General features: G+C 37.7%; 1 protein-coding gene across 7 annotated transcripts in view; it reads right to left on the bottom strand.

Annotated features, from left to right (window-relative positions):
• Window positions 1-256: 256 nt before the first annotated feature.
• LOC126473174 (dnaJ homolog subfamily B member 6-like) overlaps window positions 257-25258 on the bottom strand; it is a 331554-nt gene continuing 306552 nt past the window's right edge. For 6 of the 7 annotated variants that reach the window (XM_050100058.1, XM_050100060.1, XM_050100056.1 and 3 more), the window contains 6 exons: window positions 18249-18332; window positions 14553-14662; window positions 9056-9160; window positions 7528-7707; window positions 4830-5088; window positions 257-1946 (listed from right to left, as the gene is read on the bottom strand). In XM_050100058.1, coding sequence (XP_049956015.1) covers window positions 1847-1946; window positions 4830-5088; window positions 7528-7707; window positions 9056-9160; window positions 14553-14662; window positions 18249-18313 — 819 coding nt within the window. In that variant the 5' untranslated portion in view covers window positions 18314-18332 and the 3' untranslated portion in view covers window positions 257-1846. The remainder of the gene's footprint in view (window positions 1947-4829; window positions 5089-7527; window positions 7708-9055; window positions 9161-14552; window positions 14663-18248; window positions 18333-25258) is intronic. The other variant, XM_050100062.1, reaches the window with a different exon arrangement.

Genomic DNA, 25258 nt, shown 5'->3' with positions numbered 1-25258 from the left:
AGAAATAATCTTTGACATTTATTCAGTATTTGTTGTGTGATCATTTACTATCTCGAAACAGCTCTCTGAATTTTCTTTACGAATCTGCAAGAATTGTAATGGCTGTTAAGAACTTGGCTGTTAACAAAGAAGGATACATTTTCCTAAACATTCTTACAATGGAGGACACAGCACCATTCTGCAATATCTGTACTTAAAAAAAAAATATCTGTAAAGATCCATTTAGTGCACAATTGTTGGAGAAAGGAGACCGGTATTGTTACTAAACATTGTTTATTTTTACTCTTACATAATACAACGCACAAAATTAAAAAGAAATATCGCCATCCACCCAAGCGTAGGGTAATGTTTCTACATTAAATATGACATTCACTCTGGCCAAGTTTCACCTTAAGTACTTAAAATTCATTTTACAAAATACAAAACACTATTCCTGGTTTCTCAGGAACTGCCTCTGGTAAACAATCAAAAAACAGGAACATTCTCTCTTAACTGAATAACGTTAATGAACTCAAACTCTCACAATTCATACTGCATTATAACTAAGATCATAATCATTAAATCACAGAGTGCAGAATTCAACAATTATGTTTAAGTAAGCTAGATGAAAATATCTTGAAGCTTCAATGAGTTAAACTAAGAAGTCTTTTGTTCACTGACAATATTACTTCATTCTTTCTTACTTCATGTACTGTCATTTGTGATCTCCAGTAAATCAATATGGCTCACATTTGCCTTAAAACATGAAGAGAAGCAGTGTAGTCCTCTCAGGAAGTCACTCAAAAATTGAGCAGTTGATCCTAAATTTAGAAAATGGCACAGATTGCAGAGGAATGTTGTATACGAAATACCCAATTATTTTAATACATTCTCAGACAACAAATGATATTTACAATGCTAATATGAATGCTGGCAGATTTTTATAATATTAAAACAGCTATCATGTCATTTGCAAGAAACTATCAAGCAATGGCATGAGTGGGAGGAGAAGTGTGGTATGCACACAGATTACACAAATGTAGTACATCTAACATTTTATGAAACACTGATAAGTTCTTTACATAATAGCTATAATGCCAATCAACAGTGACAAGGATATTTAACAGCACACGAAATTATAATACAGTAACAACAACTTTAACAAGCTTGAGATAAGCCATTTTACATCCAAAATGTCGAACATTTTTTCTGTACATATTTAATCTAATCATAGTTCAGCCCACCTGTTCATGTCCTGTGAAGAATTTACTCTGCTACTTTCTTTCTTCTGGTGGTATTAGAATGTTGTGTGCTTGTTATATTCTGTGCCAGTTCACAATCACAAAGACAAGAATCAGTTTCAAGGCTTCTTTAATGTTACAATAATGATACCACTTATTTGAGAATCCACAGATTACAACAATAATTTATACAGTTTGTTCATAATAGCACATGTGCAAAACTACAATGTGACTCAAGTGAACAAAAAATTTTTATCGGTCATCAATTCTTTTTACTACTGATGAAACTTACCACTGAATAGAGTTAGAAACAGTACGAAGATCATATACTTTTACGCTACAGAAATGAATCAAAGGGGAAAATAATGGTAGACAGAAATACAATGCCACACATTTGCCTCAAGAATCCACAACAAGAAGAGTCTGTTTAAAAGTGAGTTTGGAAACTCCAAAATGGCAAGTTTCATGTCAGTCACTTGTTCATTCAGAAATTGATGTGTAGATGGATAAGTATTTATTTCACATAAACTCATCAATAGTTCTATCTGTCTTATACCACCATCAAATAATTTTAACTTGTAAATTTATCAGTCCATCACATTTCACTCAGTTCAGGTTCCACCACTTCAACTCTGCGTGAGTGCCTGAGGAACACCATTGACAGTCTTTGAAGTTAGGGTGTCATTTTCATACACCATGACAGTCTCTCTTCCATTTTCTACAATCCTAGAAGCAAAACAAAATTACCTGCATTTATGTGTTTATCATAAATTAATTAAATTGCAGTTGATATAAATTATCATGTGTTAAATCGAATAATGAAGTCCAGAAATATTATGTGCAGCCACTTAACAAAAAATAGCTTTTTGAGATGTGAATAAAGGAACCTGGATCAAAGACTATTGCTGAAACAACAAAGAACAGATTCAATTCTAAATAAATGGTAAATATATTGTCTTCTGCATGGTAACACAAGGTTGCTTTTTATTAGAAACTTTTGTTGAGTATAATCATCAAGCTAAACCTTGAGTAAATTTTCTGAAACAAACCTCAAGTTTCACTTCTTATTTGCACTGTGATTTTAAGTATTATAATTATCTTATTCCCCTAAAAATAGGTTTTCTTAGTCTTCATCTCATTTAACTGAAAAGACACATACTTTTCCTGAATTCTGTACTTTTGTTATATTTCATGAGTGGGACAAGACAATGTGATTGAAAGTGCTTTAAGATTTGTACTTCTTAATGTCTTCTTTTACCCTTGGAATGATGAATTACACAAACTTTTCTGATTGACAAAATAAGTGTACCGATAGATATAAGGAATTTCTAGTAATTCAATATCAGAATAAAAATTTGACTCCCCTAAAATTTGTAAGACTTAACAATAACCTTTCAAAAATTTTCATGAAGACCTGAACACTAGGCTAGTATGGTTCAGGTTCACTGGCAATATCTTCATGATCTGGACTCAGGGCCAGGACACCCATTTTGTTCCTTCACAACCTCAACACCTTCTCTCCCATCTGCTTGACGTAGTCCTCCTCAACCCAGTGTGCCACCTTCCTAGATGTTACCACCTCCTCTCTGATTATACTTATATGGATATTGTGTCAAAAGAACAGACACCATATCCATTTAAATATATAATCCTGACAATACCGGCCATGACCTCCTCCTCCTGTGCGGATGCACACTTATTCTCCGAACTCTTATGGGACTTGGACAGAATGTCTTCCACGAGTAATGAGTGTGTTGGGGTGGGACACTACGACTGTAGTGTGTGGACATACAAGGTGAGAATTTGAGTCTCGCGGGAGGTGTGCGTGAGATAGTCCCTGCAGTCACACTATCCTCTGTGCCCTCGGTGGCTCAGATGGATACAGCATCTGCCATGTAAGCAGGAGATCCCGGGTTCGAGTCCCGGTCGGGGCACCCATTTTCACCTGTCCCCGTTGATGTATATCAACGACCGTGAGCAGTTGACGGTATTAATATAATTCGAATTCCTCTCCGATTGCTCCATCTGCACCTCTGGCCACATTAAGCCCACTGACAGTACCTGCATTTCGACAGCTATCATCCCCTTCACACCAAGAAACCTCTCCCATACAGCCCAGCCAGTTGGGAACCACATATCTGCAGTGACAATAACTCCTTTTCTCAGTATGCTGAGGGTCTCACCAAAGCCTTCATAGACAGGCACAACCCCCAGACCTAGTCGGCAAACAGATCTCTCATGCACTTACCCCACACACCCCGAATCCTACCACCAGCTTCAAGAACCAGCCACACAAACAAGCGTCCCCTTTGTCACTCAGTACCAACCCGGATTGGACCAGGGCTTTGATGCCCTGAAGTGAGGGACATCCTACCCGAGATACTTCCCACCCCTCCTGAAGTGGTTTTCTGTTGCCTACCCAACCTCCACATCATCATCATCATCATAGTCCATCCCTATACCACTCCCAATCCCAACCCTTTGCCACAAGGATCACATCCCAAGTTCAAGACCTGCCCAATCCACCCACCCAGCACTTCCATTTCCACTCCTGTCACAGGTTTACCCTACCCCATCAGGGACCGGGTCATCTGTGAAAGTGGTCGTGTCATTTACCAGCTCAATCATAGCAGAGCTCTTTATACTGGTATGACTGCCAACTAGCTGTCCACCAGGATAAATTGCCACCACAAAACTGTGGCCAAGAACAAGGTAGATCACCCTGTGGCACAAGATGCATCTGAACATAACAAACTGCTTCACTACCAGAGCCATCCAGACCCTTCCCTCCACCACCAGCTTTACTGAACTGCGCAGCTGGAAGTCGTCATTACAACGCATTCTCTGCACTCTTATTCATTTTGGGCTCAACCTACAGTAACATACTGTCACAACACCCTCCACCCAACAGTTTCCAACCCCCTGTTATATCATCATCTCCTCACTCTCTTCTCCCACCTTGTTTATTTGCCACCCTCTGCCAATGCACCCACCCATTTTTCCCCACTCCTCTCAAAAGGAGCTCCTTTTTTCTGCACCTCCCTGCCCTACAACCTACCGACACTGCGCTTGCTGGTATTCTAATAGCTGCGCACTCTACCAGACAGTGTTCATTTCTCTCCCCACCCCCACACTACCATCCCTTCCCCTTCCCCACCCTCTCCAGGTTGCTTGCATCTCACGTAGTAGTCGCATTCCGGCCCGATATGCTGGAGTTGGCAGTCACATGTTGCATGGGGTATGCTTGCTTAAGCGTGTGAATGGTGCGTGCCTCTCTTTTGCTGATGAAGGCTGTGGCCGAAAGATTTATGAAGTGTGTTTTCTTTATGGTAACAATCAGTCTGTTTTTTCCTAGACTGTTGACACATCAAAATTAGATCTCTAAACAAAAATTTTCTGGTACCATTACTTAAATGGAAACTAAGGAAATTTACCTACGTGGGTTGCTCTCATGCTAACGAAAGTTTTCAATTGTCAGTGCTGCAGCATAAAGAAAGGACACTTCTTGTTATCTTCATAAAATTATTATTTTTATCCTCTATTGTTTTATCTAGATGTATGAATCTACTTCTGAGTACTGAAAGTGGTTTACATACACAATGCACTTACTTTTTAGTTGTTATCTTTTTGCCATTTATGAAGCGTGTGGAGGTAGATGTCCTTTTGACAGCAGCTCCACTGCCAGCCCCACCACCCATATTTGAACTGCTGAGTGATGTGAATGATGTAAAACCAGAATTTCCATCCATTCCAAAGAAATCATCTATCTGAAAGCCACCCAGCTGCAGTCCAAATGGGCTGAAGAAGCTCGATGTTATGCTGTTGTTGCCACCATTGCGATTTCCTCTGCGTGTACTATGGTCCATGCCTGCAGTTACACAATTCTAGCATTTAGAAGTGACATAATCAAATATGCCATGCAGAAAATAACAAAAATACACCACCATGATCCTCCTAACTATGAAACTTGGATCATTACCTGTTGCTATGAAAAGTATAAAGCATGATATTTTTATAATTTTCATGCCTGACTTTAGAATTTTATGAAGTAAAAAATTTCTTTAAGCAATATATTAAGTTTATGATGGCTATTATGAATTCTCTATACTATCTCAAGCTCGAACGTCAGATTACTTCTACTTGTGCAAATGCAAAATGCCACATTTATAAGAATGAAGCTATAAAACCTCCAACAGAAAAACCTGAACGAGACAATTTTTGTTTTTAAACATGCTGAAAAATTTGTGTCTGTGGGCAATCATCATTTTAGGCTTTTATGTTGTTTGCTTCATGGAAATCTGTTCTCATTCTCCACCAGGGCGAGTTTAAAGCCCATGTGGCACAAGCCGCACTTGGGGCGCTAAGTTGGTAGGGCTTCGAAAGGCACTACAACTGTAACAATTCTACACACAAAGTATCACAATTAGTTGTGGCCACATGGGGTGCTAAACTGAGAGGAGTGCCAGAGCAGCTGAAGTGCAAGACTGGTACACAGGGCAAACCACTATTAGTAGCTAAAACTGGCACATGCGGAAGTGTGTAAGGGGAGAGAGTGGGGAGAGGGGGCACAAAATGATTAGTCACTTTTGTGGAAAAATCTTCTCAAACCAGCCCTGTTCTCAACACTTGCAAATAGAAAATTTTTGTGGAAGCCACTTACTGTTATTCCAAACATGGTTCTAATGGAAGCGACACACCTGTGCCTTTCTCCTGTTAATAGCATGATACTACTAATTAGTGGACAGGCAGAAGTGAAAATTATGGAGATGTTAAGAACCTAGCCCGACAGCAAAGGTATTGCCTGTTGTACCACTTCTGAAGAATTCTATGCACATTTAAAAAATTACTTATCGCTACATACTGCTGGTTGTAGCATACATACTACCAATCTCTGGCATCACCTGCACTACACACAGTACCCATTGTAATCTGTGTTCACGTCAAATGCCACAGAACACGTTTTATTTGATTTACTTGATTGGCTTTGCTTATCACATGCAGGCCGCCTCAGATATTCTTTTCCCCAATATCCTAGTGTGAAATCATTAACAAATGAATAGACGAACTTATTTCACAGAATTGTGCCTGCAAGATAAAGCTTTCCAACTGGCACGTAAATAAAAAGAGAAAGGAAGAGGCCAATGTAATTCCCAAAACTTCACTGAGCTCCACTTATGAAGATTGGGCAAATATTTTCATCAGAATTTTTCTTTAATCCATTTCTGTCTTACTGATCTGCCCCTAATTATCAATGTTTCCAAAGCACGCAATGCTTGTGCTTTGATTAATGTGTGGTAGTTTGTGGGTTTTGCATTCAGAGATACTGAGTTGTTCTTGTTTTACTTCATTTAAGATTTAAGCCTGACATATTTTTCGCTGGATATCAACATTTATATATCTGGGACATTTTGTCAGACTGAATTACTATGGATTATCCACCAAGGTACTGAGTTTCTCTGCTAAATGGGTCTCCAGTTATGAGATTTGGAGTCCAGTTTTGTCTGCAATTTCTTGAAGTTTTTCTCAGGGTTTCATCACTTCTTTTCTATTTTGGAGAGGACTGCTACGTCATCTGGATAGGCCCAGCACCACACGAGAAATTACATGTAGTCTGCCAATACATTTTTTTCTTAGATCATGATTACTTTTTTCCAACAGATGTTCATCAGGATAGACTAGCCCCACATTTTTTGACCTTCCGTTTCATTATCAAACGGTTCACAATTTTTTTTAACTTTTGACATCATGATAGTTACTGTCTGTTTTACCTATTATTTTACTTTACTACTTCTCTTCATGGCTCATGTGATGTTTAAAATATCTTGTAGACCTGCTGAAAATTTAAAGAACATGATGCATCTGTGTGTCACGTATTATGAAAACCAGGATGCTGTGTTACAGAAAGAAACTGTCCTCCCCCTCCACAAGATAATTTTAATTTAAAAATTAATGCTGTGGATGATTATTTAGTCCAGCAAGTGGCATTTTGAAAATTTTAAGTCATCACTGTCAGGCAAGGAAACTATGCATAGAAGATGGAAAATGAACAGATTATTATTATTATTATTATTATTATTATTATTATTATTATTATTATTATTATTATTATTATTATTATTATTATTATGATTATGATTAAGCGATTACACCAGAGCTGCATTTATGCATGATTTTGAAATGTGTCCTCAAAATTACACATATACCATGTCCTAATTTTGATGGTGTACTTGATTATTGCTATCATATTACACTATACCACAAAAAAAAGCTGTTGGTAATTGCATTGCATCAAAGTTTTAATACTTGCCTCCAAAAACATCTTGGAACGGTGAACTGCCAAAGAATTCTCTGAAGACGTCTTCGGGATCTCGGAATGTAAATGGAAAAGCAAAATTTGGCTCAAAGAAATCATCATGCCGGCCTCTGGATCTTCCTCCTTGGCCAAGACCTTCTTTACCATACTGATCATACACACGGCGTTTCTTCTCTGGAACAACATTGACAGAACAATGCAGTACACACAAACCAGCTAATCATTATAAAGCTAGAATACCCGCAATACATGCATTTTGTATGTGATTTATTTTAATGTATTTTCATTGACATCTCATTAAACTAAGTAATTCCAAGATCAATCAATACTGAAGAGGTATTTACAGTCTTACTCTGATGTACAATATAATATGAATTTAATACTATGTAAGGCATTATGAAAATGATGTTAATATTAGCAGATTAGTAAAAGCTGTTTGATATCCAGCAACACACATGCATCAACACCAAGGTAAAACAAAAAATATTTATCTTCCTCCTTCACATTTCATCACAGCATTATAGCTATAAATGCTGGCAAAACCAAACTGTTACTGTATTTCATGGTACATAAAACAAATGACAAGGAAATAACAGGTTAAGAAGGGTGATTCATGGGTGAAGTTCAACATTTCTCATTACTTATGAGCAACATGTTCATTATTGGAATTACTTCTTATATCCACACATTCAAAATAGGATAATTATTTTAGAAATGTAACAATGATGCAAAATTTTCTAATTTTCAGTTATAAGCTTGTAATAAAGAGGATGTCTGCAACTTACAAGTGTTGCCAAGAACTGAAGAGTCCTAGTGTGTCAGACTTAAACAGAGAAGTAGTATATAGTGCAAATGCTTATGTAGCACAAAAATTTTGTAACTGCTGTTCTGACTGTAGACAATCCTTGCAAAGATAGAGGGATGTATCAGGCATGATCCTTACCGACACATTTAAACAATTTCACACACTACCTGTAATGAACCGAACTTTTTACTTTTTTACTGCTCACTAACTGATTTTGCCAGCAGTTTATATAACAGGGAAGAGGCAGAAAGTTAGAACTGCTCACATTTGATTTCTGCTATGGGGAAAATTTTTCCATTTATTTAAAGAATTTAGCTTTTTTTAAGTAGCATACACACAAGTGTTCGTACTACATATTAATTGCCATGATACCATATGATCCCAGAAAAAGGTTTAAATTAAATAGCGTATTTACCAGTAATAAAATCTTACTTGAAGCAATTATTATCTGTGCCTTCTCACTTAACTAATTCCCTCCACTGAAGCCAAATTTAAGCATAGATGACTATGAAAGGGATAGGACTCTGATAAACTAGAATTTAAAAGTAAGGCAATACCATCCCTGATATTTTTATGTGGATTTCAAAGATGTTAGGCTGTGGGAAAAACACCATTTTGTGGTTAGAAATCAGATCTACTGAAAAAGAAATCATATTAATTGATTAGCAATGGGAGATGGTGTTTTAAGCACTCTGAGATCTTAAAAATAAGAAATACCGAAGAAACGACGGAAAGGTGTCTCAAAAAACCCTCCAATATTGAAGCTTCGTGGGGACCTTGCTGATGCCTTCTGTCTCTGGTCGTACACTCGCCGTTTTGATTCTGCAGTGAATATGAGGAAAGAAGATTACTTTCACAAGCCATTTACACAAAAATTCGCTCTCTCACCATGGCTTTGAGAATCTGGTTAGTTTCACATGTATTCAAACAGTTAAATGTTCAAAATAGGTTAAACCAGAGCAACACATGAGAAAAGTTAACACAGGTAAATGCCATTCCAGTTACCATCTTCCCACTGCCTCAGGTATTAGCATTTGCAGCAACAATTGTGGAAATGGCTTGTAAAAAATTTTAAAAAAGAAAAACATTGTGATGCTAGATTCTTCCACTTCTCAGATTTCAAATTGTAGCCTGTTGCAAAACAATCAAGTAATTCCAGTTGTGTTGAAAGTTGTTAAAATATAGCAATGTACATGCAACAATATATATGTATTTTAACAAATCTCTTCTACCTCTCAAAAGTAAAGCCTGTCCATGTACACTAGTTAGTCGCCAAGTTTTTCTTTATGCAAGTTGCAAGAATATGTGGCTTACTACTGTATTATTTGCTGCCATTTACTCTACTGCCTCTTAGAAGGTGCAAGACTGGCTGTTTTTTTATATTCTGAACAAATAATTTTAATGGAACAACTTAAATTATCAAGGAGTGTGGGATTATTGCTATCAACTGTAGTATTTTTGTAAGCCACAGATTTAAAAATAAAAGGAATTCACTAGTGCAAATAGTGGGTACCTTACTAAAATTGTGCTATAAATTACCCTACAAGCCTTGCGAAAATGTGCAGCAGCAGAGAAAACCATTGTAGATACTATATGAAAAATGCACATAAAACAAAACTGTTGTATGACAAATGCAACAACTGCTTAATGATGTAAGTAGTCAAAACTGGAAATATCAAGCTCCTGACAACACAAAGCAAGTGGAAAAAATAAAAAATCTCACTGGCCTGATTTCAGGCAAGCACATCATCTTCCTGTTTAATATTTGTCCATAAATTATTCTTCCAATTATTAAGATTACCTTAGCTTTTACTTAGGCTGCCTGTTTGATCTCTCCAACATGCCTGGAAGTGTGTCCCATGTTACTATCAATCTGATCGTAATTGCACAATTCAAAGAGTAGGGCTTTTTTCAGTTATACTGATGGAAATGATTCAGTATCTCATAATGCTAATAAAAAATCCAGGATGGAATAATAACAATTATGAAAAGCTTATCTTGTTATTCAAGGTATTGAAGGTATGTTAAATCACAGGCAGCACAACAAGAGAGTACTGTATGTTGTGCCTGTCTGCCACTCAACTTTTTTGTGTGGTGTGAAGCAATCTATCCTTTTCATAATGTTATTATAATGCTAAAATAGCAATAAATGTAGAAAAAGTATGTAGCACTGGTGGAAATAAGGCCGTGAGGGCAAATCATGATCCGTGCTTCGATATCTCTATTGGTGTAGCACTTGCCCACTAAAGGCAAATGTCCCAGGTTTGAGTCCTGACCCAGCACACTGTTTTATCTGCCAAGAAGGTTCAAATCAGTTCACACTCCACTGAAGAGTGAAAAATCATTCTGGAAGAAATACAATTCCAGCAAAGAAATAAAAAATAGGAAAGGATTAGGTAATGTCATTTGGTAATCTACTGAGTATCGTTCCGTGAACTTTACGTTCTCTATACTGCTGAACATACCGCATGGTTTCTCACGATGGCACAATATTTGTTGCACACGTAGTAGATGAGAAATATCAGTCTGCCAAGAATAAACGAAACACACACACACACACACACACACACACACACACACACACACACACACACACACACACACACAACAATGTATCTCAGTGCTGTGCTTCACTGGAAGGTAAATGGTAGGGTAACTTTACATAAAATGACACTTAAAAATCATCACTATAGAAGACTGATAGCATCCAGCCAAGTTAATAGATTACAATACAGTTATATTCTGAAAATAGGCTATGATTGTTTAGTAACTGACATGCACAGTACAAAATGTAACTCAATTGCCATTAGCCAAATTAAAATTGACATTTTTCTTCAAGTCTGATATGCAGTACAATTCAAATTATTATTGTTGTTGTTGTTGTCATTATTTAGTATAGTAGAGTTGAATATAGAGGGGTCAGAATCTGATGGTAGTATCACACAAAAAACCTGACAGCCTGCTTCAAGATTCTGCTTCCTGCAAAGTATTTTTCATATTACCAGCAATATATGTGACATATAAAATCAAGTCCTGTCATACGGTACTGACGAGTTTCCTTATATCTCAAAGGAAATTTATGTGATCAGTGAAAAATATAAAATGGATAAAGTTTCTTCTTTTTACAAGGAACACTTTCTTTTAGAAAAAACAGACACACACACAGGTTAATTTTTTTTCCCCTTGAGACTTCTTACTTGAGTCTACACTTTCAAGGAAACAACCATTTGGCAGTCCTTTTTAAAACTATATTTCAAAATAACAGACTGTTTTTATTGTTTCTCTTAAACTTCCTATACAGTTACAAGTTTTCATTGAAGTCTTCTTACATAAATGCCAAGAATGAAGACATGTTAAAGATCCCAAGAAGCAAGAAAAGTAAATTGGACGTTTTTGCATGACACATAACTTTTGTTTCTCTTAACAGAACAGTCAAATAGAATCTATGGACACCAAATTAAAGCTAGTAAACAATGTGTCACTATGAGAAACAGCATTTCAGAGTAAGCTTTGGCTGGGATGAGGTTGAGAGAGCAACATTTTTATTAAGTAAGAACAATGTATCAAAAACTTACTGTGTTTGAAACATAAAATAATGAAGAAATTCTACATTTGCTATGAGACATGTTAAACTGGAAATTACAACTTGTTCTGTCATATTAAGGCACAAGTGTCATCATCCCAAATGTTCGTTTGATCATCATACTTCTTTACAAGGCATTATTGAAGGTGGTATATACCCCTGACCTCCAAAAGGGAGGAATATGCAGTGTAATGTGGACTCCAAATGCAGCTTAGCATTTTCATACTAACAAATCATTGCTACTGGTAAAAGAAGTAAGATAGAAGACAATAAGTTCAATGAGATCAAATCCCGGACCTTTGGATATGTACAATATTGCAGTGCCTGTATTCTCAGGAAGTACGATCCAATATTGACAGTATGGTTGACAACATACCAAAGTTTGGGTCTGGCCATGAGGCGTACTTTGATAACCTAATGGAAAGGTGACTGCTCGTGGTTAGCAGGAAATTTGGGTTCAAGTTCCAGTCCGGCACCAATTTTCATTATTGTCATTCTATTATAAAGCCTATGATTGTTCACATTCTAACTACTAATGCATTTCATGTACAGGGTGATTAAAAAAGAATACCACAACTTTAAAAATGTGTATTTAATGAAAGAAACATAATACAACCTTCTGTTATACATCATTACAAAGAGTATTTAAAAAGGTTTTTTTTCACTCAAAAACAAGTTCAGAGATGTTCAATATGGCCCCCTCCAGACACACGAGCAATATCAACCCGATACTCCAACTCGTTCCACACTCTCTGTAGCATATCAGGCGTAACAGTTTGGATAGCTGCTGTTATTTCTCGTTTCAAATCATCAATGGTGGCTGGGAGAGGTGGCCGAAACACCTTATCCTTAACATACCCCCACAAGAAAAAATCGCAGGGGGTAAGATCAGAGCTTCTTGGAGGCCAGTGATGACGTGCTCTGTCACGGGCTGCCTGGCGGCCGATCCATCGCCTCGGGTAGTTGACGTTCAGGTAGTTACGGACAGATAAGTGCCAATGTGGTGGCGCTCCAGCCTGCTGAAATATGAATTGTTGTGCTTCTTGTTCGAGCTGAGGGAACAGCCAATTCTCTAACATCTCCAGATACTGTAGTCCAATTACAGTAGCACCTTCGAAGAAAAAGGGACCAAAAACTTTATTGGCTGAAATGGCGAACAAATGTACAACTAAATGAAACTTTATAGCTCCCTTAATTCGCCGACAGATAGTGCTTAGCTCTGCCTTTTGTCGTTGCAGAGTTTTAAATTCCTAAAGTTGTGGTATTCTTTTTGAATCACCCTGTATTTTGGATATATAGACTGCCACCTACCCAATGAGCCAATGAGCCACTGAGTCGTGTACATTTATACTGAGTGAATAAGGGATGACAACAGATCATGTTAGTATGATGGTGAAAGTTGATGGCTCCTGGTCTTTTCAAGAGACTGATAAACAGTTTGAACTGAAGACAAGTGCCTAACCAACAGCTTGCATTTCCATGCTATATCTGCTTATCTTGGAACATTTAAATGGAACAGACACACATATAATTTCATATATATTTGTTTTACAGAGAACTCATATGCTGGTGAAATGATTCCTACTTGATGATGTGTGTGCACTGAGTGTACAGATGCAAACACTAATGCAGAATCTCTGCAGTTTGTGGATCTAGGGAAAAACTGCATCACTTCAATGAAACAAGTATAGCTATTTTTGAACCTGAGAGCACAACAAGTCAGTGGATGTTATGAGAGCATCTGTGGCACTTCACAGCAACTGTAGACGCCTTCTCACAAAAGTATCTGAAAAGACAAGTCAGCAATGTGCGTTATGTGACAGAAGGTTATTATTTCGATATCTCCCCATCAGGTATTACGAACAGAAGAAAATTGCGCTAAGACATTTTCTGTGTAGTGAAACAGAACTTTTTCTGGTGAAGGTGTGTGCACACACTCCCCTTGACACACAGCTACCATAAAACTGTCATCTGTTTCCACAGCTTACTTTTCAGAAAAATAACGATTTATGACAACTATGGGATAAAATTTTCTGAAATATGTACTAGAATGACAAATTAATATAGTTAACACTGAGAAAGAAGTAATTGTACACCATCTAAAGGCAGTCAAGAAACTGAAGGTCTACAGGACATCATGATGATGGAGTTCTACATGCAAAAATAAAATTGGTCTAGTGCAGTTTGCAGCAAATCACTTCAAATTATGTTATCAGTTGAAGGAGGATGATAACTGAACAAAGATTTGTATTTTATGTGCCTCCAAAATTTTTCAGTTCATTACAAATTCCAATGTTCAAAGGAAGCTACATCACAAGAGAAGACCTAGAAAGTTATTGCCAATTTAATATTTGACATTTAGACTAAATGCTGTCCTTCAAAGTTACATCGTAAAGTGTGTTACATGTGTCTATTATCGGTACATGCAAAAATCCCACGATTCATGCTAGTATAATTTGAGAACAAACTACTAATATCTATTCCAGCTTTAGAAGGTGAAAGAAGATCACACCAGCTCTCTCATATAGATCTTTCTTCTATAGCATAGCCTTAAGTCTAACAAATTGAAATAACATGCGAACTGTTACACAAAAATATTTTGTACAATGTTTTAAACAACAGGATACTTACCATCTGATAAAACTTCATAGGCTTCTGATATTTCTTTAAACCTCTTTGTGGCTTCCTCCATGTTGTTTGGATTTTTGTCCGGATGCCATTTCAAAGCCAATTTCCGGTACCTGATAATCATATAACCAAAGCAAGCTACAGCATTACAGAACAACAATGATTTCTAATATGAATTAAAAAAGATAAAAAAATCAAAATGTTGCAAAGCCTTTTCTTTCAATAATATACAGAAGCAATGTTTACAGGGAAGGAGACAAGGGACATTTGTTAACAATAAGAACCCTTAGTATAAGCAAGAGAAGAAAACTTTGAGCTCTGTGTATAACGAGATGGAATGGAGGAGGGAGATTGTGGATGAAAATTGGGTCACAAGGAGAAACAGGGAAGGAGTAACAAACAGATTCAAAGGGAGGGTGGAGGGAGGACATTGTGCGAGTGTAACATTTAGAGACAGAGAGAGAGAGACAGAGGAAGGAGTATCTTGCAAAATATACTTTCTCCGGTTACCCTTCCATTAGGAATGTGGGTGCATTCAACAACTGTTTTACGACTTTCAAATGATAGAGCACAGCAATCAGTCGTCCTTTTCTTGCAGGTTTTATTTGGCAAATCTAGATTTCAGCTAGTGCCTAGCCATTACCAATGCACCATTTCATAGTATCAATGCACATTCTAGTACATCAGTCCCCTATTGTTCAGGCTTCTGTCACTGTTCTTTGAAGAAACAACTGTAACAGAAAGCACTATCCAAAATCTGTATTTGCCAAATAAAGCCTGCAAGAGAAGGCCAACTGACTGCTGAGCTCTATCATTTGAAATAACTTTCTACTAGAAACGGCAACCATTAGCATAGGTGCAAGTACCTGGAGATAGAACAGCACCTAACAGTATGCTAAAATAGAAGTATGGCACGGAATCTCAATGCACTATAATTGTGTTGAAGTACTGATACGTAGTGCACCTGCATACTACATACTAACCAATGAAGGCACTAAAATGAGAAAAAGTTTCACACATTTCCAGAAGTCTTCCCTGCTAATTGTAGTTTCCAACAAGCTGCCACAGTGAACAGCTACTTTCTTATTGCAGCACAATTAGACCACAAGTAGAAAGGTTACCACTGTGAAGTAAACAATACCATACTGTGCTTTCTTTTGTTAGAGTCACTCCAGGATCTGACAAGGTTAATGACAGCTGATTATAGTCATTTGTACCAATGGGGGGCGATTTTTAGCACTGGGTCAAGCAATTAGGAAGTTAGTTAAACTGATTGACTAGGCTTAGTGCATCATTCCAAAATAATTTAATAGGACATTTTAATACAGAATGTTTTAGCTGGACAATTTATATTACATGAAAACCACAACAATGAAGCAAATAAATTAATGTATTAGGATTCAGTGAATGTAAGTAGATAAGAAAACACATCAGAATCTAACATATTTTAACATCTCATAATGACAGGCCATTCAACATACAAAAAACTAAAAGTAAGCAAAGGTTTCTATTTATTTCTTTCTAATATAGAATGGGAAATACTGAACTATACGAATATAAAGATGCAGCTTCTGTAACTGAAAATGGGATAGATTATTCGAACATTTTAGATCTAGAGCACCTGTATTGAAAATCAACAGGAATTTATTGGAGATTCCAGTATGAAGAATGTGTAATGGTAGTACGAGTCCAAATTTTCAGTAGTGGACAACTATGAAGGAATGAGTGAGTTAGAAGCAAGCATTGCATCTCACACATTCTGCCACAATAGGTGGCCTGCCTTTCCTATCCTAAGAAGACTTTCACTGAAGTGCATCACTTGTGCACAAGTAAACAAATGGCACAATACGTATGTTGAATGGAATACTAATAGACATTACATAATGACTCAAATATTTTAGTCTCCACTGACATTTCACATTCTTTGTGACACTTGTAGTAAGTAGGTGGAATTCTCAAGTTCAGAATCTAAAACCAGATGTTACAATAAAATTTGCTGTGTCAGAATGGACTCCTGCATACGAGTCAACAGTTTCCTAAGTTGGCTACCTCCATGTAACAACAATTTTCAATTTTCATAAAGGAGAAAAAAAGTGTCACTCAGTTATAATTTGGTTTTTATTGTCATTATTTATTTATCGCAATTTTTTCATATTCTGGATGTATATTTATAATTTTCATAAATCTCACCACTATGTTTTTATTTGAAATAAATATTTTACTTTGAAGGTAATGACTTTTTGAACTTATCTGGATATAACTGTTTCTGAAAATGTTTAGGTTTTAAAATGATGGGTACAAATGAAAAATAACGGACAAAATTATTACTGACCATTGGAAAGAACAACATAGTACATACCTACTAATTAAATTTTTTGAACAGTTGCTATCATCTTTACATTAAACTAGCACATCATTTTGAGATTACCATTCTTTTTACATCACAAACTGATCTGCTCTTCAGCCTCATCTGGTAACTCTCCAACATTAGATTCTTCACCAAGTTCAGCCCGAAGACTGCTGTTGGAAGACATTCTTGAAGAGTAAAAGTTCATTAATGTCTATCCAACCTGGTCTATAGCACTTCTATAAAATGATTGTTACATCTTTGATTTTTTCTCGGTTTACCATAATATGTTTACGCATTTTGCTGGTTTTATTCTCATTGAAGATTTATCCTTCTTTCAGATACTTTTACCACATCCTACTTAAGTGTTATAACTTTGCTCCCGTTCAACAGTAATAGTGCTGTGACTTATTTGTTTTAATTAGTGTACTTCTTGAGGGTTTTAACTTTATTTGCCATGCAAAGGGAGGTTTCATGGCAGCTTCAAGAGGGGTCTTCCAGGTAGCAACATGTACATCTGATCCAAGTTTGTAGATAGTTCTGAAGTTTCCAATAATCCCATAATAATCACTGAGGTTCAAGAAAGAGTTTTTTAGGTAATGTACTGCTTTAAAATTAAGCTCACAATCAGTTACCGTCATCTTAATGACCAGCTTTTGCCTAATAATGTGTATGAGCCAAAATCCAACCTGACAGGTGCACCAATATGGAAAATATAAAATACAGAAAGCTAAACAAAGTAAAGATGCAGTTTCCTCACAAGAGATATTTATGTAACGTATAAAATGCATTCTTAATACGATATGACAAGTGTACTGAAATAACGAGTTCTAGAGATGTGTCTTTCTCAGATCATTAAATATGCACCGAATGCAGCCATCATGGATATAATGGAGTGTGGAACTTCAGTCAAACATTCTAGTTACTTTTATAATGGAAATAGCAGCTACTGGAACTTGTATAATGTTCTAAACTATGCAACCTGAAGCGCACTCTTTCAGCAAGTAAAGAGTTAATATTGGAAAAAATTGATATTACGGGTTTTGGAAATGTGTGGCTCACAGATAACAATTTCCAGAAATTTGTAATGTTAAGTAATAGGTCTGCTTAATATGGCACGCTGATCCATTTTATAACAGCTAACTGATTAATTACGCAAGAATAATGGAAATCTATTTTCCTTGTTGTATCCTAATGAAGGATGTTGGCAGTTCAGGACTGGGATCCTATTACTGAATTAATTAACTGATTGATTTAAGTGCAAGAGGGGTCCTAAACAAATAAATGGGGACAGAACTTTGGAACAGTTTTGTCCATCAAACAGTTGAGTCAGAGACACGGTAAATACATACGCTTTTTTTATGTCTGCTGTGGAGGCTGTTTTGGAGACCTCCAAGATCCGGTAGTAGTCCACCATACCGCCACTCTCTTCTGATCTGAAACAAAACATAAGAATGATAAATTTGTAACAACCTTACATTACTCTTAAAAACTGTGTTATCCTCTCAAATCTGGTACTACGTACAATTCTGGCATTTCTTCTAACATTTCTGTTATTTTGAGTGAGGCTGCAAATATTAGAAATATCAGTTTTATAAGATGGTTTCATTGTTCTACTGATTAAATGATTGGCTACTTATCCAATGACACAAATGGAGACTGTGATTACAGTTAACAGATGCTGTACAATGCTGAAATGTGGAAGGTATCATCTGTGTCCTTTCAATGGAATCATCCCAACATTCATCTAAAAGAGTAAGTGTATAACACTACACACGAAAATCACAAGTTGTTATTAACAGTGAAACAGGAAACTGTTTTGAGAGAGAGAATTTGTCATTACTTGGCAACCAAGAAAAAAGTAATAGATGCAAAATAAAACTGTATTACCTGCATTTGCTTCTAAATATTATTGTTCTGTTTGAATGGATTTATTTTTTAAGGTGAATAAATTTTGTCATTCTGAAATGACTGCAAAAAACTGATCCTACTCTTTCAGTTCTTATCTGTGAGAAGTTATTTCCACAAAGAGTAATTTCATGTGATGTTCCCCTGACATCCAACATGTATCAGTCTTCACACCCATCTTTCTCAGATATGAATAATTGCCTTGTTACTGTAAGAGATTATTCGGAATAAGTCATTTTACATTCACGAATTTGTAAATATGGCAGCATGCTGACCTTTTGTAGGTGTCAAGTATTAAGAAAATACACTTTAGAGTTATTAACTCCTACCCACCGCCTTTTACAGATTCCAATAATAGAAATTCTTCTACGGAGTAGTAGTTTTCAAGAATGAACTTATTCAGTTTGTTTTCAAATTTTACCTGTCCGACAATCTCTTATTACTGAGCACACCTTTATGTGCTGGACAACGTTAACGTGGAAAATGAACGTCATTTTTTCTTCTGACGATGTAATTATGTTCATCATTGTTACATTGGATTACTTTGAAAAAATTGAATGAGGAAGTAAATATACTGGGAAGCATTAGTCAGAACATTTGACATCACTGAATGAGAATATGCTAAACGTCAGCTTGCTTGCATCTCCCCAAGATCTATGTGCAAATGTGAATGAACTAAGTTGTTTTAGGAGTTTCACAATTATGTTCTTTTTCCATTTTAAATTCTCGTCAATAGTGACACATGAAGATTTTGAAGTTTCCACCGTATTTATTATTTCCTCACCATGTGTTACGCTTATCGCTGGCGTACTACCTCTAGGTGTGCGGAACTGTGTATGCTGTCTTTAACAGAGATATCATTCGCAAAAAACCAAACAATGACACTTTTAATATCAATGTTTACCATTTCCTCTGTTGCTATCCGTATGCCTGCGTTGACTGCAAGACTAGTGTCATCCGCAAAAAGAACTAATTGTTGTTTACTGGATTGAAAATGGTTTACATAAATGAGGAACAATGGTGGACGTACGACTGAGCCTTGGGGTGCCCCATAGGCGATCTCTCCTCAGGAAGAAAATGTTCCCTGATTACACTGGTTGAAATTACAAAGTGCAACTTGCTGCATTCGTAGTATACCTGTTAAATTTAGAAACACAACAATTGTTCCTCAGTTATACGTGAGCATTTACTGCAACAAGTGGACGATACTTCTCGGGCATTGGGTTACCCCCCTCCCCAAAAGCGTTGACGTACTGGTACTCTCAGAGAAAAACTGCATCGCGAAACTGCTAGCTATTCTTCTTTATTCCACTGACAGATCTCATGATGCTGACCAATCGACAGCTATAAGGATGTAGGTGACAAAACACTTATGAGCATATTTATTTAAATTGTTTATTTATGAAGTTCCGTGGGATCATGAAAGCCAAAGCTACTTCATACAAATTTTACCGAACTCTGATTAGGAAATGTTTGGATAACGATTAAGTAACCAATAAAACACGAAAACTGATTGTAAGAATAAGTATCACAGTATAAAGAACGTTCTCAACTACTGCACGAAACTCCTGTACGGAGCAGCAGCGTGCCACATGGAAAGCTTTCAAATTTGATTTGTATACTCTGAGCTTATCACTTAATTTCTTCAGTTCTATTGTAACTATATGTAGAATGAAGTCTGCTGAATAGTGCACACTTTTCTGTGAGATGCTTCAGGAAGTGTTAGTCAAGTGTATATAGCTTTTCGGCCAACTTTTCACTGAATAAATGTTGCTCTGTCTTCTTAAAGTATCACTATAGTGACCGGCGTATGACACGATGGAATAGTATAGGGAAGTAGAATAAAAACGTGGAAGGTCAGGAAATTATACTGTTTACTATCTGAAGAGTAGTCATCATAAATTAACACATTTATCCCGCTGTGTGCAAGACCATCAATGCCTTCACGGAACCACGATTGTACACAGGCGGGAACCTCATCGTCAGAAGCAAATTGACTGTCACGAACTCTTCAGGGCTCCAAAAATACGGAAAACGCATGTGGAGAGTTCACGATTGTATGAAGGGTGTGTAAGGGCTTCCCAGCGGAGCGTAGTCGACACAACCTTGGCAAACATGTGCCGAAGTTGTTTAGAGTGCGCTGCGGGTCCACATGTTGCCGAAGTTGTTTCGACTACGCTGCAGAAGTTCCGCGGGGAATCTTCATACAGTCCAGATCTCTCCCCGAGCAATTTCCATATTTTTGGAGCCCTGAAGAAAGACGTTCGTGGCCATCGATTTGCTTCGGATATAGAGGGTGAAGCCTGGGTACAGTCACGGTTCCTTAGGCAACGGTGAACATTTTTCCGTGAAGGCTCTGACTGTCTTGTCTCCTAGCGACACGTATTAACAGTTACGGCGATTAGTTTTGAAGTTTAGTTACTTTTTCCCTCTTGTCTCGTTTTCATTTGACTACCCCTTACAGCTTTAACATTATACTGATGTCTTTGACAGGAAGTGAACCTTGCCATAGTGTTTAGATATGCACTGATACGTTCTACCACGCGTACGTACTTTAAGCAAGCATCTCTCATCCTCCTGCAGCTGACTCGCAAGACAGCCGAGCGGCCCTGTACGTGGACACGGCAAGGCCGCTCCATGGCTGCATTTGTTTCTGCAGGAAGCGGGAAGCTGCTATCTGCAGACAGCCTTGAGAGCGGGTTCGTCCCCGCAGCCTAAGGAAAGTTGATCAGCCTTTCCTTGTGGTTACAAGCGTCTGCTGTTGTACCTCCGACCAACACTCCACGTCATGCGATACATACATCAATGGGTGGGGGTATCAAAATAGTATTAACCCTCGTAGTATCACTGTGGCCAACACTATCCTAAACTAACTTTTTGTCCCTTCAATTTAAGATTTATGAAAATGCAATAATGATACTTAAGTTGCTTGTTTTTATGTTAATTCATTAAAATACTGAATGTGCTAAGAGCCTGATATTACAATTAATACTATCCGGTGAGTCAATGTTTAAAATGAAGGGCGACAGTCTTTTAGTAATGTAAAACTCCACTGAGGAAAGAAAGGTATTACTTCAGTGTTTGCAGGTGACTCCACATAAAATTACGTCCCGCATTCTGCAGGTCAGGAAATTTTCGTTGCAGTCGTAAACCAGGCGAGATGTCGCACGCGAATTATCTTCTTTAAAAGACGTGGGTGTTTTACTGAACAAAAAGGTTTTCGAAAGACTAGGAACACCGAATCTACCTTGTTTTCTCTGTGAAGATATCACATGTGCAGGACGAGAGTTTGGCATTAACGTTACAAAACATGTTCAAATGTGTGTGAATTCCTAAGCGACCAAACTGCTGACGTCATCTGTCCCTAGAATTATAAACTACTTAAACTTATGCTAAGAACAACACACACACACACACACACACACACACACACACACACACACACACACACACACACGCCCGAGGGAGGACTCTAACCTCCTGCGGAAGGGGCCGCGCAATTCGTGACACGCCGTCTCAAACCGCCCCCCCCCCCCCCCCACCCACCCGCCCGCCCACCCACACACAGCAATCCACTGTTAGTCATTTCCTTTCCTTTTCCACTCATAAACGGAACAAATTAAAAACGATTATCTATATGCCTCTGCAGGAATCCTCTCCTAATTTTCTCAACAGTGCGTCGCGAAAAGAACGTCGTTTTCCCTCCATGTATTTTCCCATATGAGTTCACGAAGCATCTCCATAATACTTGCGTGTGAAGCCTGCACTTTTTTCCCCAATTACAGGGAACGCATTTCCGTTCAAGGCATCTGTGGAAAGTTATGGTGGACATAAGAGGTACTTCATCCGCATATTCTGTACAGAACTGAACACGAAGGTAGTTTTTCATCAAAAGACTATTGAGGATCCGAGGCTAAAATTCCAAATTTGCATATTATTTTCAGATTCCACGTCGCTTATTAGTGGTTATTCCTAGTTCGGTTTGCGACTGAACACAAAATGTATACGAAATTTATGACTTATTGTTCAAGAAGTATTTGTAAGACACTAACTGCAATAAGTTACATCTTTACAATCGTCCTCCAGCAGCCCGTGCCAAGGCATGTCACTGTATGATAACCCCAAGCATGAGACATGCGTGTTCAGTATGGATACGTTTAAAAATATATTTAAAAAAATACCTTTGTTTTTGTCCAAATGACGAATTCACAGGTACGTGACGATTTCTCACATGCACATTAAACTCCATCCCACTTACAATCACGCATAAAAACTGACAATGAAGGCAGAGAACCCACGGGCAATAACGATGATTTCCGAGGTTGGCGAGCAACCAACGTTGTAATTCAGTGCACTTCTTATGCATGGTCGTTCTCGGTACCGAATGTAAAAAGTTATTTTTTATATGTATAATATTTAATTCTTCAACGCACAGTGGGTTGTACTCAATAATTAAACATGGAAAAGTATATAAGTCAATGACTGGTAAAGCTTAGCTACATAAGTATAAAAATTTATGAACTTAGGTCAAAGGTGCAAACAAAATGAACGAAGTTAACACAGAATACAACAAATACTTACGTTCGAACACTAGTAGTGCTCGTGTGTTGATTATGAAGAAAGCCTTTACAACATGAGTTTTCAACCCAGTTTAAATTAACCAAACTTGTTGCTGAAGGATGATCATGTTGGTAAAACACGAAGTTTATGGTTATGGCTTACTGTTCAAAGTGAAATGTGTTATTCTTTACTTCAGTCCGAAGAAGACTGGTTTTACGCTACTCCCCACGCTATTCTACTGCATGTAAGCCCGTTCATCTCTGCGACCTACATTCATTTAAAATCTTTTATCTTCATCATGTGACCTAAAATCGACCTTTTTCTTTTAGTGAAGTTGTGCCATACATTTCTATACTATCTAATTCGACTGAATAGCCCTTCAGTGGTTATTACACCCACCCATTAATCTTCTGTAACACCACATTTTAAACGCTTCTGTTCTCTACTTGTCTGGAACACTTATTGACCACGTTTCACTTCCCTACAAGCCCACATTCCCGAGAAATACCTTCAGAAAGTGTTCCCTAACACATTTGTATTACATATTAACAAATTCCTCTTTCCAGAAACGCTTTTCTTGCTATAGCCAGTCTACACGATATACCCTCTTTACTTTGACTATGTTATTTTGTTGTCTAAATAGTAGAAATCATTTCTTAAACTACGTCCCTCGGCATCGCTGATTCAATTCGACTACAATTCATTACCCTAGTTTTAATGATGTCCATACTACATACAAATTCTCTTCAGGAGATGACTATTCTTTTCAACTAGTTTTCTGAAGAGTCTTACTATCTCTGACAGAAGTACAATGTCACTGGCGAACTTCAGTTTGTATTTCTTTTCCCTGAACTTTAATATTCTTCCTATATTGATCTTTGGTTTCTTTTACTGCTTGCTCAACGTACAGATTGAACAACATTGGGCTACAACCTCACGTAACTCCCTTCTTAAAGCCGCTTCCGTTTCATGCATTGTGACTCCTAACTGCAATCTTGTTACAGCAGAAGATGTATAAAACATTTCGTTCCCTGTAGTTTTCCCCCACTACTTTAAAATTTCAACCAATGCAGTCCACTCAACAATGTCAAAACCTACGAAGACGTAGGTCTGCCTTTCTTTAATCCGTCTACGGTAAGCCGTGGTGTCAGTAGTGCCTCACATGTTTCAACATTTCTCCGGAACCAGAAATGATATTCGCCGAGGTCAGCTTCTACAAGCGTCGACGTGAAAACGTCTATTCGCTCGTCAGTCCAACTTCCTTGTTACAAAACACAGATCTGAATGGCTAATAACTACGAGACTAGTAACGCATTAACATTGGTTGAGCCTACAACGGACAGATCATGTCTGTACTTGTTTGTCACGCAGCATCTTTCCTGCTCGTACCAGTGAAGGCATGCACGTGATAAATGCAATAATTTCATGTACTTCATATCCACTGTTGCAACATATCTTCTTGCGCATACGCTGTCACTGTGAAGTGGCGTGCTCGTGATTGTTACGAATTAGCTCGCGGAGCTCTTGGTTGACAAGTTGCGCAAGTCAGATCTCGTCCCATCATAGCCCACACGTGCTCGACTGGAGAGAAGTCCAGAGATCGTGCTGGTATGGAAGTTGCTGCGCATCTTATAGAGTAGTCAGTTTCACGGGCGGTTTGGGACGTGTATTAACCTGTTGGAACAACGCGCCACATTCCTGTTGCAAGAACGGCAAAGGAACGGATCTAGTAACATTCTGCACGTACCCGAGCGCTTGTTAGCGAGTTGTAGCTTATCGCGCCTCAGACCATAAGGCCTACGATGGGGCGAGTGTGTCGGACAAATGTTCTCTACGAGACAGCACTGACCACGTCTACATCTTAAGCCGTCCCATGACGACACCGGTCTAACCG

Source organism: Schistocerca serialis, chromosome 4 (genome assembly GCF_023864345.2).
Source record: "Schistocerca serialis cubense isolate TAMUIC-IGC-003099 chromosome 4, iqSchSeri2.2, whole genome shotgun sequence".
NCBI classification, from domain to species: domain Eukaryota; kingdom Metazoa; phylum Arthropoda; class Insecta; order Orthoptera; family Acrididae; genus Schistocerca; species Schistocerca serialis.
This window is presented reverse-complemented; position numbering and strand designations above follow the sequence as displayed.